At 41.2% G+C, this 16,080-nt stretch overlaps 1 protein-coding gene across 1 annotated transcript; it reads left to right on the top strand.

Annotated features, from left to right (window-relative positions):
• Positions 1–714: 714 nt before the first annotated feature.
• Positions 715–1,741, top strand: LOC145820585 (uncharacterized). Its single transcript, XM_082916727.1, has 3 exons — positions 715–1,037; positions 1,132–1,231; positions 1,466–1,741. Exons 1-3 carry the CDS (start codon positions 715–717, stop codon positions 1,739–1,741), a joined length of 699 nt encoding a protein of 232 aa, XP_082772853.1.
• The last annotated feature ends 14,339 nt before the right edge of the window (positions 1,742–16,080 follow it).

Below are 16,080 nucleotides of genomic sequence, written 5' to 3'. Positions count from 1 at the left end.
TTTAAAAAATGGCTATGGATTGGACATTAGTTACCGGGTAGCATGGTTGGGTGTCAAGAAAGTGGGGGCTGAAGTTTATGGGGATCATGCCATGTCGTTCCACCAACTTAGGTGGTATAATGAATCCGTTATGGAAAAAAATCCAAATAGTTACATTAATCTTGAATTTGATCAAAAAAATGAGAGGTTCGTTTGGTATTTCATATCGTTTCATGCTTGTATAGATGGGTTCAATCATTGTCGGCCTTTGTTTTTCCTGGATAGAACATTCCTCAAAGGCAGGTTCAAGGGTAATTTGCTTGCCGCTACCGCTAAAGACAACAATCAAGGTATCGAAGTGTTCTTATTTTTTTTCCCATATGTAACTAGTCACATAATGGTCCGTCCGATATGTTTACAATGCAACTTGTCCGCAGAATTTCCCCACGTACAAATGGGATGTCATGAAATTGACTGCAAATGGTAATGTAAAACATATTGACATGCTTATTGCCGGTTTATTATAGTTTATCACATATGCGTTGTACAGATGGTTATAAAACATGACACATTGCAATATCATTTTTGATTATGCCATTTTCATACTATCCAATTGATTATACCATTTTTTATTATACCATATGGTTTCATGCTATGTTTGTGGGATTGTTTCCTCTGGCATTTGCTATTGTTGATTCCAAGAATTCAGCCAACTGGGAATGGTTTCTTTAGAATATGAAAGTTGTTGGCGATGTTCAGACATTGACGTTCATATCTGACCACCGCATTGGGCTGTTGCAATCTATGCCAAACATATTCCCATCTATACACCATGGATATTGTTTGTTTCATCTTCAAATGAATTTTCAAGACCGAATGAAATACGTCAACGCATCGCACAAAATTGGCTTGATGCACAAATTACGTGAATGTGCTTACGTACCCACTGTTAGTTGTTTCAATGAGAAATTTGAGGTGTTAAAGAGGTGCAGCCTGGTTGTGATCAAGGATTTTATAAAAGACTTGTATCCCAAACATTGGGCCAACGAGTATTTCAGGTAGTTTACACTCTACCCAATGATTTGTGTTAATTAGTTATTTGTTTGTCATCGTTTCTGTTCTTCATTTGCATTCATATTGGTTATTTTGCAGGGGCCAACGGTGTAGTGAAATGTGTTCTAACGCTGCCAAGTCATTTAACAATTGGGTTAGTGATGCTTGTCATCTTCCTATTACTAGACTGGTTGATATGGTAAGGGGACAAATCATGGAGCAGATGGCGAAATGCGGAGTTAAATGCAACAAATGGGCCGGTGTAATATGTTGGAAAATGGAAAAAAAAAAAAAAAAAAAAAAAAAACTAGCAAAGACATACAATGAAAATAGGTCGTGGTGTGTTAGCCAGGCCAATGATAATGTGTATGAGGTCCATTCCCATCCGTCACTATTGGTGGACGTTGATAGGTAGATGTGTTCTTGTTTTCAGTGGCAAATAAACGAGTTCCCATGTTCCCAGGCCGTCGTCGCATTTCGTAATAGCAGAAGAAACATTCATGAATCGATAGACTATGCATTCCACATTGACACGTTCAAAGCATCGTACAACGGAACGATATATCCTATTCCAACTGTGGACAAACCACCTTTCACACCAGCTGACTACATGATTACGCCCTCAACAGTAAAGCGTCCACAAGGTAGGCCCAAACGAAAGAGGATTCCATCCAGAGGTGAAGTAGCACAGCGCATTCGGTGTGGGTGATACGGGAGATTGGGCAATCACAATAGGAAGACATGTAAAGAGCCAATATAGGTGCCTCACTAGTTGTTTAATTTGTTTCTCGGAAATTGGGTTTGTCACAACAATTGCATCATTTTCAACTTTGTTTTTAATGTTCGTTTCATTGGTGAAACATCGAGTGTTTTACAATGTTAATAAATGTGTTGTGAGAAACATGATGTCCAATTGCACATCCTTTTCGTTCACATTGTCCCCGTGCCATTCACTACATAATTGATACCCATATGTGTTTTTCAATATATGTATGTTATCTTTCATTACATTAGCCAAAATCATATCTAAACCCCATTAATTTAACCTCATTACTTTAATTGATTTCGATGAAATATATTTCAATAACAACACATACTAACACAAAACAATATTTATAATGATGGATCAAACCAGGTTATGATACCAACAATTCCGCTTACACTAACAGTTGTTCATATCAAACCGTTTGGGATGTAATTTTCAACGAACAAATGACTTATTTACCAATTTCATAAAAATGCAATATAGTTAACAATTTCATAATAACGTGGTGGAATTAACACTATGTTAACAGGTTCACATTAACAATTACATATATCACAACCTAACCCGTGCTGTGTTCATCATTTACAATTACAATGCACCTTCAAAACAACCCAAACACATACCAACATCACTAAGCCAAACATTTTGAAACCAAACATATCAACGTGTATTACCAAAATAAAACAATCACTGTGTTCATATCTTATCAAAAAAAAAAAAAAAACTGTTGAACAAATAATTCGGAATCGAACAACGTATCATAAACTCCACCAAACAACATCAATATCCAATAATACTCATTCATTCCAACACACATCATGGCACTCGCACACTGAAATAACTGTTTAGATCGAAATAATCGACTTAAAATGTGAAACTAATTAATCCAACATTATGGAATCCAATAGTGTATCCAAAAAAAAAAAAAAAAGAAGAAGAAGAAGAAGAAGAAGAAGAAGATAACCAACCACATATATGACAGCAGCGTTCATTCGTTGCTAAGCAAAAAATAATTATGTACTCTGATAATAATAAAACAAACAGCCAATTGCACGTGCGGAGGAGGAGTAAGGTGTGCTGATGCTTCTGACAACCACATATTATGATTTCTTGGCACAAACTCCCCTTGCTGGGTCATTCAAGAACATTTTTACTACCGCGGCGCATAGACCAATGGGGTGAGCCCGTCCATTGTGCTGTTGATTTCTATCCCGTAAATGTACTGTCAGATAATGAAACAAACAACAATTACACAATCTGACCTACATTTACACATGACCATCCCAACATCACACTAACCAACATATTATGTCGAAAAAACTGAAACATAAATCAAACAGCACTTACGACTTGGGCACTTGTTGCAGGCAATCCACAACTGGCACAAGAGTGCCATCAAAGTGATCCGTCTGACCATCTTTCGTTGTAACTCTTGGCTTCACGAAATTGGTATGGTAGTCGGCCACGCATTGTTTTTGTTGTTCAATTCAATGTTAAGTTAGTCCCGTACAGTATGAAACTACCATTTGACACGCATGTGCAAACAACGTCAACAGTGTGTACCAAACATGGTAGTACCACCAGTTGCCTAAAACAACTGATGCCCTTACCACTTTTAGAGCCTCGTTGTAATGCTCGTCTCGGATCCCACGTCTCGATTGCATGGAATTGTAATGTTTACATTCACCGCTTTTTGCATCTTGAACCATGACAGTCCAATGGTTCGCATGGTATATCGGGTAAATCGTGTATCTACACCCTTGTGAGGCCTTCGTGTGAACGTTCAAGTATTTGGTCCTCAACAGTGAGCTCGTGTTCCTCATCATGTCCTGCACATATGGTGTCACGCCCCAAAATTTGGACAATTAAATATTAAATTAGGACTAAACCCCAATCAATATTCCATCATCCAAATCCTAGGGGTGAAACAAAAAAAACTAAACGCCAACCAAACCATCCACCATAATTTCATAACTAACCAATATCTCCAACATTAAAGTAACAATAAATAGTCAAAATAACTTTAAAAAAAATGTACGGTTACAACTCATGCCAAATTATCCCAATACTAAAGTCATAAAAAAAATAATAAATACATAAACTACTAACAACCCTAAGCTCAAGAAAAATAAAAGAAGTCAAAACGATAAGTCTAACAATTACAGTAATTCCACGTCACCACTGTAGCCCTAACTAATCCTGCAAAGGAAGCTCGACTACGCTCAAACAGAACGCACCTGAGTTGCCAAGAGGCAAAACGGGTCAGTATACAGGTATACTGGTATGGGTACAAAATCTAACTCCCATGTGTCCACCAGACACAAACAAAAATATATTATTTAATTCTTGTTACGGGACAAGACAAATAGTTTCATCCGCACCAAGATGAATAGGTAGTTTCTCGAGATACGGTGGTATTTAGTTTCTTGCCCGTACACAACCAAATATAAATTGAGTATAAAATAAACAAAATAAAAATAAAAATATGGTGGGTCAGCTTTGCATAAAAAAGTTAGTAAGACCCACCATCTTGCAAAAAAATAAAGTTAGTATAATTTAATCATAAGTAACTTGCTGAAAAAGTATAAAAATGCACCGTTTCATGCTTAAATAACTCGAATTGATCAAAACTCAAAGTACAAAAGTTGTACAGAATCAAATTTCTTAAAAGACAAAGTGAACGAATTTAGTAAAAACTGAACAGGTTGAGAGAAAAACTTGATAGAAGAACCTAGACGGATTTTAATCGAAAAATCTGAAACTGAAAATGAACAGAAATTGTCCTAAGATGAATTTTTTTGGAAAAGTTCAAGACACAAAAAGTGTTCAGAATAATGTTTTACTTGAATTTATGCGAAACCAATAAAAATGAGCTCGTTTCGTAGGTTAAAATAGCCTCTAAAATCTGTATTGCTAAAATGAATCAAAACTATAATATCTAAGATCATCCGATTATAAGTTCTAATCGATCTTTTTAATAAAAAGTTAAAACACAAAAGTTGTCTAGAATCACGTATATATGCCTCTGCTCAAATTTCATAATTTATCGAGGTCATTTACTATTTTTTTCAGGGTATACAAATCAACACAATTCACACTATACTAATAAACTCATAATTAAATTCTTTGTACCTTAATTCCATCACTTCAGCCTCCACTTCCGGCCTACACATATATCCCATGTGTCTCCCGTATACCTAGCACCGCTCCGAAGCCAAATTTGCACGGAGATATTGTCCTGAGTTTGACCCACACTCCCCGGATAGTTAGCATATACGTACGTGCGTAAATCAAAGCACTCGTCTACTCATGAGAACGAGGCAACAATATACATATACAAAACATCTCACTCATGAGAACAACATAACAATGCCAAGCCTAAGGCATTCAAATAAATCTCATAATCCTCACACTTTTTTTTTTTATACACTCTTTCTTACCATCACTCAAATAAAACAACAATCCATGGAGTTATGGTGGAGAGTAAGGAATTTATCTATGGGTTCCTAATTTTTTTTAATTTCATATATCCATGAGTGTGATTACAACCATAAAATAAATCCATATAAAAACCCTAAGCCTTGCATACACAACTAATCAAAATAATTAAAATCAATCAATCATCTAAAAACCCTAAACCTTAACTACACAACTAATCAAAATAATTAAGATCAATCAATCATCTAAAAATCCTAAACCTTACATACAAAACTAATTAAAATAATTAAAATCAATCTATCATCTTTATGTAAAAAACAAAAAAATCAAACTACAACAAATAAATAAAAATAAATAAATAAATAAAAACAATGAATTAAACATAAATCAAGGGAAGTGGGTTTTGTACTCACAATTATTTTTCGAAAGTCAAAGAATCACTTGAACAATTAATGAAGCCATCAAAATAAAACCCTAATTTTTTTCCCTCCTCTCCTCTTTCTCTCTCGGCGTCTCTCTCTGTTGCACTCTTATTTTCTTTTTGATTAATATCTCTCTCTCTCTCTCTCTCTCTCTCTCTCTCTCTCTCTCTCTTTCTCTCTTCGCCGCCCACTGCACAGCACACAACTCTCTCTTTTTCTTTTCTTTGATTACCTAATCCATATTCTAACCTAATTCACTATTATATAGTATTATATTATATAATACAACATAATTATAATATATAAGATTAAATATATATATATATATATATATTTATAACACCTCTTGTTTTGATATAACAAATATAAATATTTAAATATTTAGATTTATTATATATAATTAAATAACACATTAAATTAATTAATTACCACATTAAATTCATTAAATATCACATTAAATTCTCATGTGACCACACAATTAATAAAGCCAAAAATAAAATAAGATAATAATAATCATAATAATAATAAATAATGACTTAAGAAAATTAGGATCGCTACATATGGTATACGTCAATATCGCCACTTGATTCACAATGTGGTCAAAACCTAGTTTCATATATGATAGTAATGTACAACATGAAAATTACATTCCGAATACACACTACTGTAAACATATGCCGTGTCCCCATATTTTATTCTTCCAACAACCCTTCACTACACTTCCATCAAGATAGCGACGTACGCATCGATTACCTATACCATATGTCAGCCATAAGTATTTCCTTGAACTAGTAATACGTAGCAAATATTACCAGTAGATGAGAAGCTAATACATTATCATCATAATGTTGACGTGTATGCACACAATGCTTTGCTGTGCTAACATAAGTCTACACAATTATTAGATATTGCAAATGCATAGGGGTTTTTTTTAGGGTTTCATATTGTGCATAGGATACCTAAGACGAACTCCTAGTTGACGTGCGAATATTCACATAATTTAGTAATGTAAATTACCGATATAAATAAACACCAATGTAGGTAACCCATGCACACCCTTCTTACATCATTTAGTGTTTTCTACACAACGCACCCACATAGCAAAATTAATCTTCAGACATTAATAGCCATATTACACACAATGCAATCATATTACGACAACATTTAAAATGATACAAAATGCGTGTACATTCCCATATATCAAGTTTTGTTATACCAAGTCTTAGATATCCGTGAAATGCACTTGTATTCCGTTGTCTCCACCGTCTCATATTACTGCCCTGCAATCCCACAGATCAAATTTAATAACAAAAAAAATGCCAACATTGTTTAATTTATATCAGACAAGTACTATACCAAATCAAAAAAATCACTCACCCGTCACCATCCAAGCTGTACATTTTCTCCAATAGTCTCAGCTCATCATCCTTCAACATGTTCCAGACAGCATGCCTTTTTCTCAAACCAAAACCATTCAATGTTTTGCACTCTACATCAACATCGTCAATAGTGTAAATCACCCCAGGCTCTGATGATTTGCGCACCATCACTCTACTACTTTGTTTTCTTCAACCCACTACACCGGGGTACTCGTAGTCAGACAGTCTAAATTCCCGTCTTGACTTGTTCTTCACGCGTCTAACTAGTGACGTGATTTCAGGACTAGGCCTTGGACCGGCTATCTTCCCTTCACAATCAGTTCCTACGTCACTAAAACCAACACAACCATGAACTGTGACCGGATGACCACTTACAAACTAATCCGCGTTGTCCACAGTCAAATCTTCAACTTTATCCACATCTGCAACAAACTCCACCGCAAGCTTCGGGACGGTTTTCACTCAGGCTGTAGGTGATGAGGACTGCTCTGTAATTTCCTCACTCGTGTCGTTGCCTAACCCATCCATTTTCCCAGACCAACTGTTAGAAGGTGTTCAATGATTGGATCCATCATTCGCAACGGATTGCGTCACCTCATTCACCTCACGATCGTCCAGATTGTCCTCTAATTTGGATATTGTATCATTTAGTTGTTTTACCAAGTTGTTAAGACGTGCAATTTCAGCATCATTTCCAACGATAACGTTGTCAAACCCTATAAACAAATTTGCAGCCTATGCCCCAAGGATCTTCACCATCGATTCGACCCGACATTCCAATTCACATACTCGTGCCGACTTTGTTTTCACTTCCTTTTCCAAATCATTAATTCTCCCTAGCCTTGCTCAACTCATCATTTTGCTCGTCTGTTTCGGTGTGAATGGTATCACCATCTGGTGTTCATGGCAGGTCTAGCAAATCGGGAAACAACATCGACCATGATTCTCCGGCTGCAAGCATCTTCCTGCCCATATTTTTCTTAACATCCAGCGTACTATTATTTCAGTTCTCAGTTTCACATACTCCATTCATCTCGATGTTACCACCGTTAGGTGATCAGGCTGCCAACAATCGAAGCTTACCTCCATATTATAGCGATCCCGGGTTTACCCTTATTGTACAGTAATCCGGACATGTGTCCGTGGATGTTGGTAGTTGGTTATTATCTTGTTTGCATCCTTTTTACTTCGTATTTGAGTTATAGGATGTGTTGGGCGGATTTGTTTCAGGTTAGTTGAGTTTAGAAACCAAAACTAGTTGCCCAGATTTTGGCCTGTACGCTCGAGCGGAGGTGTTGGCGCTCGAGCGGGGAATACACCCATCCAGTATTTCCTGTGCAGTGTTGTACGCTCGAGCGTGGGATTGGCCGCTCGAGCGGGGTTGTGTGAGTGCCGCTCGAGCGGGGAGTTGGGAGCTCGAGCGGAGACCTGGTTCAGTAAAAGTGCTGGGAGAGTGCATCCGGCGCTCGAGCGAAAGTTTGGACGCTCGAGCGGAAGTCTGTGAGTGGCCGCTCGAGCGGGGTGTTTTACGCTCGAGCGGAGACCTGGGTTTAAGTCCCGAAATTGTGACTTTTCAAATCACTTTTTCACTTTCTCTTCTCTCTCCTACTTTTCCAAAAACACCATTGTTGAGCCTCTCACTCTAGACTCTACCTTCTCTCTAGGTTTTGATCTAGTAGGAGTGATTTGCTCACCTTTGGCCTTTACAAAAAAGTTGTTGATCGTCGAGGGCTTCATTTTAATCTGAAAATTTCGAGTTTTGGAGCACGTTGGGTTTTGTCATCTTCTCCTTTGGGGCTCCGAATTTGAGGTAGGGATATCCTACTCCTCTCTATGGGTTTTGTCTTTAAATTTTGGTATTTTGAGATGTTGGGCTTGGTTTGGTAATTTTGTGAAAGTTTGGGGCTTTTGTGTAATTTTACAAAAGTTGGGGTTTTATTCATAATAAACCTAGATGCATGTTTGGCATAGAGAAATGGAATTAATGTTGAATCATTGATGAAAATGGGACCTAAGGGTTGAAATGTTAATTATGGGAATTGACCTAATTACATTGTTTAATTAATTGGGATAATTAATTGAGAGGAATGAAGGAATGAAATGTTGATTGAATATCCATTGTGCATTTATTTTCTGTTTAGAAATAACTGCTTTGGGCTATCGGTGGAGGATAGTCGTGATTGTTGTAGACAATGCTTGATGATTAGGTAAACTGAAACTAATCAATGAAATGTGTCATGGAACTTGACGGTTGATAGAATACATTAATTGTATGTATTGGGTGATTGTATATAGAACCAATGTATTTATTTAAGTTATGTGTAGAGGAGGAGATAGGGGATGTACTCCGCGGTTTAGGGGAAGATAGGGGATGTACCTCTAAACCGGATAGGTATTGGGAGGAGATAGGGGATGAACTCCGTAGACACAGCTCATATGCTTGTCTAGAGAAGTGAAGATAGAGCTCATACGCTTATCTTTGTGAAGTGTGGATACAGCTTATATGCTTATCTGTGAATGTGGGATATTGTTGTTATACATATCTGTTGAGAATGTGGATATAGCTTTTATGCTTATCTGAATGTGAGATATAGTTTTTATACATATCTGTGGAAATGATGATAGAGCTAGCATGCTTATCTGTTGAAAAGGGAAAATGAAAGGTAACTTAGACTCATAAGTTGTAAGACATAAATATGTGATTTATGTGATTGTATCAGTGTTGACCATCTATCAATTGCTAATATTTTAGTCATTGTCCATGGTTGGTTTAGTGTATTTCTACTGGGCCGTGGCTCACCCTATATGGGAATATCATTTTCAGGTGCAGGAAGCATGCCACCTCCAAGGACATAGCTTGGGAGGCTAGAGGCGGACATGTTTTGTTGTTTTACTTTTGATGTATTACATGTAACTTCAAGCCAAGGGCTTTATGTGTAAACGAGTTAGTACTCTTTGTTGTAACCAAGTGTTAACTTGGAAAGCTGTAAGCCCGTAGGGCATTTTGTTATGAGGTGAACATGTAATACTTATGTAATGGAACTCTAAGGAATAAAGGAATATGGTTAGTTTATATGTAAATGCATGTCTTAACAGATGGGTTTAATGTTGTTATTTTGAGGGCGTTACAACTTGGTATCAGAGCGTACCGGGTTCGAATACTTTGGGTACGTGGGAAGTGATTAGTATCACAATGGGTTTGTCTCGCTTGATAGAGACTTAGATGTAGTATCATATGCTATGTGCTTAATTGATAACATGCTTATGTGACTATGTGGGTATGGGATTTAATTTCTAGGATGTTGATTGGATCCTTGGGTTTCTGGGAGTCTTGTTGGAAATGCACTTGATCAATGCTGTTTCTAACCGGAACTCTAGTAACGCCTCGGGACTATCATTATCCGGAAATGAAATTCGTAAGTGCTTATGTGTTTATGTGCTTATGTGGAGTGAATTGCAGTTGTCCATGTATTAGGACGTGAGTGTTTAGTTTCGGCACATTCGTGAATGTGCTAACGTTCTGTGTTGCCTTTATTAGGATGTCAGGACGAGGAAGAGGAGCTAGGCGTGGTAGACCTGCGAGGCAGGAAGCACCGTTACCGGGGGAGATTTCGGTAGTGCAGGAGGGAGTTGGTCAGGCCAATGTGGCTGAGCCAGTAGGTCAGCAGGCTATGGGTGCCTTGGCCAGAGAGATAGCAGGAGCTTTGGGTATTCTTAGAGCTGGGAATCAGGCAGCTGAGACAGGGCCTTCTTTCTTGAAGAGGGAATTTTTCCGGTCTAATCCGGATGAGTTTGTCGGAGATCCGAAGGAGCCACTGAAGGCTGATGAGTGGTTAGAACAGATGAGTAAGACGTTCGAGATGCTTGGCATTGAGGACGGAGCACTGAAAGTGACCTTGGCATCCTTCCAACAGAAGGGAGATGCGGGTCAATGGTGGAAGTACGAGAAGTCTCGTGTGGGCAGTACTTGGGAGGCGTTTATAAATGCTTTTCAGGGGAGGTTTTTGTCTGCAGCAGCCAGGGAGAAGCTGAGGGATCAGTTTAGCTGGCTTAATCAGCAGGGCTTGTCAGTGGCCGAGTTTGAGGCTACTTTTACCAGTCTGTCCAGGTTTGCACCTGAACTGGTGGCGTCTGAGGAACGCCGTTGCTATGAGTTTGAGCGGAAGTTGAGGCGGAGCCTCAAGTTGAGAGTTGGTGGGTCTTACATCCGAGAGTATAGACACCTGGTAGATGCTGCAGCTCATGTGGAGCTCATGATGCAGGAGGAGGATGAGGGGCAGAGAGGCTCCAAGAGGAGCCAGGATAGTCAGAGTGATGGCAGGAGGCAGAGGGGTTCCAACCCTCAGCAGTCGCAGGGTGGTGTTGCTAGATCGACCTTCCCAGTGCCGAGTGTGGGCTCAGGGAGAGGTGGTCAGGGGGACTTCACTTGTTACAAGTGTGGCCAGCTGGGTCACAAGGTTTCTGTTTGCCCGCAGAAGGGTGGGGGTCAGAAAGCTGCTTCTTCTTCAGCTAGACCGCAGAGTCAGAGTTTAGGCAGGGGGCAGCTCTTGACTTGTTATCAGTGTGGACAACCTGGGCACATGAAGAGGTTTTGCCCACAGTTGAGTGCCACTTCGGGGGCGTCTGGTTCTAGGCAGACGCAGGGTTATCAGCCAGCTCAGTCTGTGCAGGCCTCGACGGCCAATCCGGGAGTGTCGTCATCCCAGTCTGTGCAGCAGTCCTTTGCTCCGAGAGGTGAGCAGGTAGACCAGGGGCCTACGGGGCGCGTGTATGCTGTTACCGCGCAGGATTTAGTACCGGCTCCATCAGTGGTGAGAGGTACTTTTCTGTTTTGCAACTCAGTTGCTAGTGTGTTGATAGACACGGGTGCATCTCATTCTTTTGTATCTGCTGCATTTGCATCTGTTTTGGAATTGGAGTTAGCGCAGTTAGCATCTCCTATTTGTGTGGTATCACCTTTGGGTGGTGAGTTGATCCTGAAACACGGTGTTAGAGGATGTGATATAGAGGTCGCCGATTATAGGCTTCCTTTTCCGTTTGTTGTCATGCCCATGAAGGGTTTTGATGTTATTTTGGGTATGGACTGGTTATCGTCATACCGGGCTGTTATCGATTGCTACCGCCAGAGGGTCACGTTATGTACCTTGAGCGGGGAGTGGTTCCATTTCTTGGGAGACCGGGTTGGTAGTGTTTTGCCACCGGGGTATGATTCGCGAGGGCGAAGTGAGCTTAGTGGTTTACTTGCTAGCTTTGAGAGTAGCGAGTGTGTTGAGACTCAGATTGTGTTGCCGAGGGTGGTTTGTGAGTATTCGGATGTCTTTCCCGAAGATCTTGTTAGTTTGCCACCTCACCGAGAGATAGAGTTCTCTATTGATTTAGTGCCTAGTACGGCGCCGATTTCTATGGTACCTTACTGTTTTGCTCCAGCAGAGTTGGTTGAGTTGAAAGTTCAGCTCCAGGAATTGCTAGATAAGGGCTTTGTTCGCCCTAGTGTTTCACCGTGGGGAGCACCGGCCCTCTTTGTTAAAAAGAAAGATGGTGCCTTGAGATTGTGTATTGACTACCGGAAGTTGAATCGGGCTACGGTTAAGAATAAGTACCCTATGCCCCGTATAGATGATTTGTTTGACCAGTTGAAGGGTTCCCGTTGTTTCTCAAAGATAGACTTGAGATCGGGTTACCACCAGTTGAGGGTCAGGGAGGAAGATATTCCTAAAACGGCATTCCGTACGCGGTATGGCCATTATGAGTTTCTGGTGATGCCATTTGGGCTTACCAATGCACCGGCAGTCTTTATGGACTTGATGAACCGGATTTTCCGGGAGTTCTTAGACCGATTTGTGGTTGTCTTCGTGGACGACATCCTTATCTATTCGTCTTCTGAGGAGGAGCATGAGACACACTTGAGAGTGGTGCTTGAGTTACTTAGAGCCCATAGGCTGTATGCCAAGTTTGGGAAGTGTGAGTTCTGGCTGAGGGAGGTCAAATTCTTAGGCCACGTGGTATCCGGGGAAGGGGTGTCTGTTGATACATCCAAGGTTGACGCAGTGCAAGATTGGGCACAGCCTAAGAGTGTGTTTGAAATCCGCAGTTTTCTGGGATTAGCTGGGTATTACCGTCGGTTTGTGAAAGATTTCTCCAGGTTAGCGTCACCGTTGACTAGACTGACTCAGAAGGGAGTCGAGTTTGTGTGGAGTGAGACTTGTGAAAAGTCATTCCAAGAGCTGAAAGTTAGATTGACCACCGCTCCGGTGTTGATTATTCCGGAGAGAGGGTTGGGTTATGCGGTTTATTGTGATGCCTCACGAGAGGGTTTGGGTTGTGTGTTAATGCAAGAGGGGAAAGTGGTAGCTTATGGCTCACGTCAGTTGAAAATACACGAGAAGAATTACCCCACACACGACCTAGAATTAGCAGCTGTGATCTTTGCCTTGAAAATCTGGAGGCACTACCTTTATGGTGAGAGGTTCGAGGTGTTCTCGGACCACAAGAGTTTGAAGTATCTGTTTACACAGAGAGACTTGAATTTGAGGCAGAGGAGATGGATGGAGTTCATCGAGGATTATGATTTTGAGTTGCACTATCACCCTGGAAAGGCCAATGTCGTGGCCGATGCCCTTAGTAGGAAGACCATTAGTGATGTTGCTAGTATAGCCATCCGAGAATGGGAGATGTTGGGAGCACTTGGCGAGTTTGATTTGCTACTGGGCGAATCTGTTGAGGCTGCGGCCTTGTTTTCTGTTGTTGCGCAACCTACACTTGTGATTAGAGTGTTAGAGGCACAGAGAGGTGACCTTGAGGTAGAATTTCTCTGAGAGAAGATCTCCAGTGGGAAAGTTGAGAAGGATTTGACGGTGTATCCCGACCTGAGTGTGAGATACCGAGACCGTTTGTTTGTACCGGAGTCTTGCCGAGAGGAAGTACTCCGAGAGTTTCACCATTCGCGTCTTGCGGTGCATCCGGGAGGTACTAAGATGTATCAGGATTTGGGTCGCCAGTTTTGGTGGCGGGGTATGAAGAGAGATGTGGCTGTTTTCGTATCGAAGTGCCTTACTTGCCAGCAAGTGAAGGCCGAGCATCAGAGGCCAGCGGGTTTGTTGCAACCCTTGCCTATTGCCGAGTGGAAGTGGGAGCATGTCACTATGGACTTCGTTGTGGGTCTTCCGAGGACTCAACGGGGTAGTGATGCTATTTGGGTGGTTGTAGACCGGTTGACTAAGTCGGCGCACTTTATTCCTATGCGCGTGAGAGATTCGGTAGATCATCTTGCCGATTTGTATATTCGGGACGTAGTGAGATTGCACGGGGTCCCAGTGACGATCGTCTCAGATAGAGATCCTCGTTTTACTTCTAGGTTGTGGCAGAGTTTGCAGAGTGCTTTGGGCACTAAGTTGACCTTTAGTACGGCTTATCATCCTCAGACTGACGGGCAGTCCGAGCGTACTATTCAGATCCTCGAGGATATGCTTCGGGGTTGTGTCCTGGATTTCAGTGGGACGTGGGAGAGGCATTTGCCATTGGTAGAGTTTGCCTACAACAACAGTTTTCAGTCTAGTATCGGTATGGCACCGTTTGAGGCCTTGTATGGCCGACCTTGTAGGTCTCCAGTTTGTTGGGCCGAGGTGGGTGATGCACCTTTGTTGGGTCCGGAGTTGATTAGGGAGACGACGGAGAAAGTTGAGCTTATCCGTAGGAGGCTTGTTACAGCCCAGAGTCGGCAGAAATCTTATGCTGACCGTAGGAGGAGACCTTTGGCGTTTGAGGTAGGTGATCATGTCTTTCTGAAGATATCACCTAGGCGAGGTCTGATGAGGTTTGGGAAGAGTGGGAAGTTATCCCCTCGGTTTATTCGTCCTTTTGAGATCCTTGAGAGGATTGGCGAGGTTGCATATCGGTTAGCCTTACCACCGCAGTTGTCCGGAGTGCATGACGTGTTTCATGTGAGTATGCTTCGGAAGTATGAGCCAGATCCATCACATGTGTTGGATTGGACCGATTTAGAGGTAGATGAGGATGCCTCGTATGAGGAGAGACCGGTTCGGGTCTTGGATAGGCGGGATCAGGTCCTGCGTGGCAAGACCATTCCTTTGGTGAAAGTCTTGTGGAAACATCACGGAGTGGAGGAAGCCACTTGGGAACGTGAGTTGGGAGTCCGTGAGAAATATCCGGACTTGTTTGTTGATATGTAATCTTGTATTTAAATTTTACATTTTGTTGAACTTAAGAGCTTTTATATATGTCTTAAGTTGTGAAACATTGAAAATGTTTTGATTATTGGAAGTATGTTTGGAACTTGCCTCATATGGAAGTTGAATGTGACACTATATGTGTTGAATATATTGTTGAAATTGGAAAGATAGTGCATAATGTTGATGCATGTTGGAAGTACATATGTTGTTTACATATTGTGAAATGTCTCTTGTTAAAGGGATGGGATGACCAGTAATGGGTCGGATTGTTGAATGTTCAAGTGTAACATTGATTACAATGGAGAAAAACTTGTTTTTGAAAACTTGTGCTTAATTTCGGGGGCGAAATTCTTTAAGGGGGGGAGGTTATAGCGATCCCGGGTTTACCCTTGTTGTACAGTAATCCGGACATGTGTCCGTGGATGTTGGTAGTTGGTTATTATCTTGTTTGCATCCTTTTTACTTCGTATTTGAGTTATAGGATGTGTTGGGCGGATTTGTTTCAGGTTGGTTGAGTTTAGAAACCAAAACTAGTTGCCCAGATTTTGGCCTGTACGCTCGAGCGGAGGTGTTGGCGCTCGAGCGGGGAATACACCCATCCAGTATTTCCTGTGCAGTGTTGTACGCTCGAGCGTGGGATTGGCCGCTCGAGCGGGGTTGTGTGAGTGCCGCTCGAGCGGGGAGTTGGGAGCTCGAGCGGAGACCTGGTTCTGTAAAAGTGCTGGGAGAGTGCATCCGGCGCTCGAGCGGAAGTTTGGACGCTCGAGCGGAAGTCTGTGAGTGGCCGCTCGAGCGGGGTGTTTTACGCTCGAGCGGAGACCTGGGTTTAAGTCCCGAAATTGTGACTTTTCAAA

Source organism: Camellia sinensis, chromosome 1, assembly GCF_055761805.1.
Source record: "Camellia sinensis isolate YWXY chromosome 1, ASM5576180v1, whole genome shotgun sequence".
Lineage (NCBI taxonomy): Eukaryota > Viridiplantae > Streptophyta > Magnoliopsida > Ericales > Theaceae > Camellia > Camellia sinensis.
The sequence above is the reverse complement of the archived record's forward strand: the minus strand, read 5'-3'. Positions and strand labels throughout refer to the sequence as shown.

Excerpts from the sequence above, each read along its gene's own strand:
- LOC145820585 (XM_082916727.1), top strand. The coding sequence starts at position 715 with ATGAAAGTTGTTGGCGATGTTCAGACATTGACGTTCATATCTGACCAC. Across the intron at positions 1,038-1,131 it reads TGGGCCAACGAGTATTTCAG|GGGCCAACGGTGTAGTGAAA; the intron begins GTAGTTTACACT and ends GTTATTTTGCAG. Across the intron at positions 1,232-1,465 it reads TTACTAGACTGGTTGATATG|TGGCAAATAAACGAGTTCCC; the intron begins GTAAGGGGACAA and ends TCTTGTTTTCAG.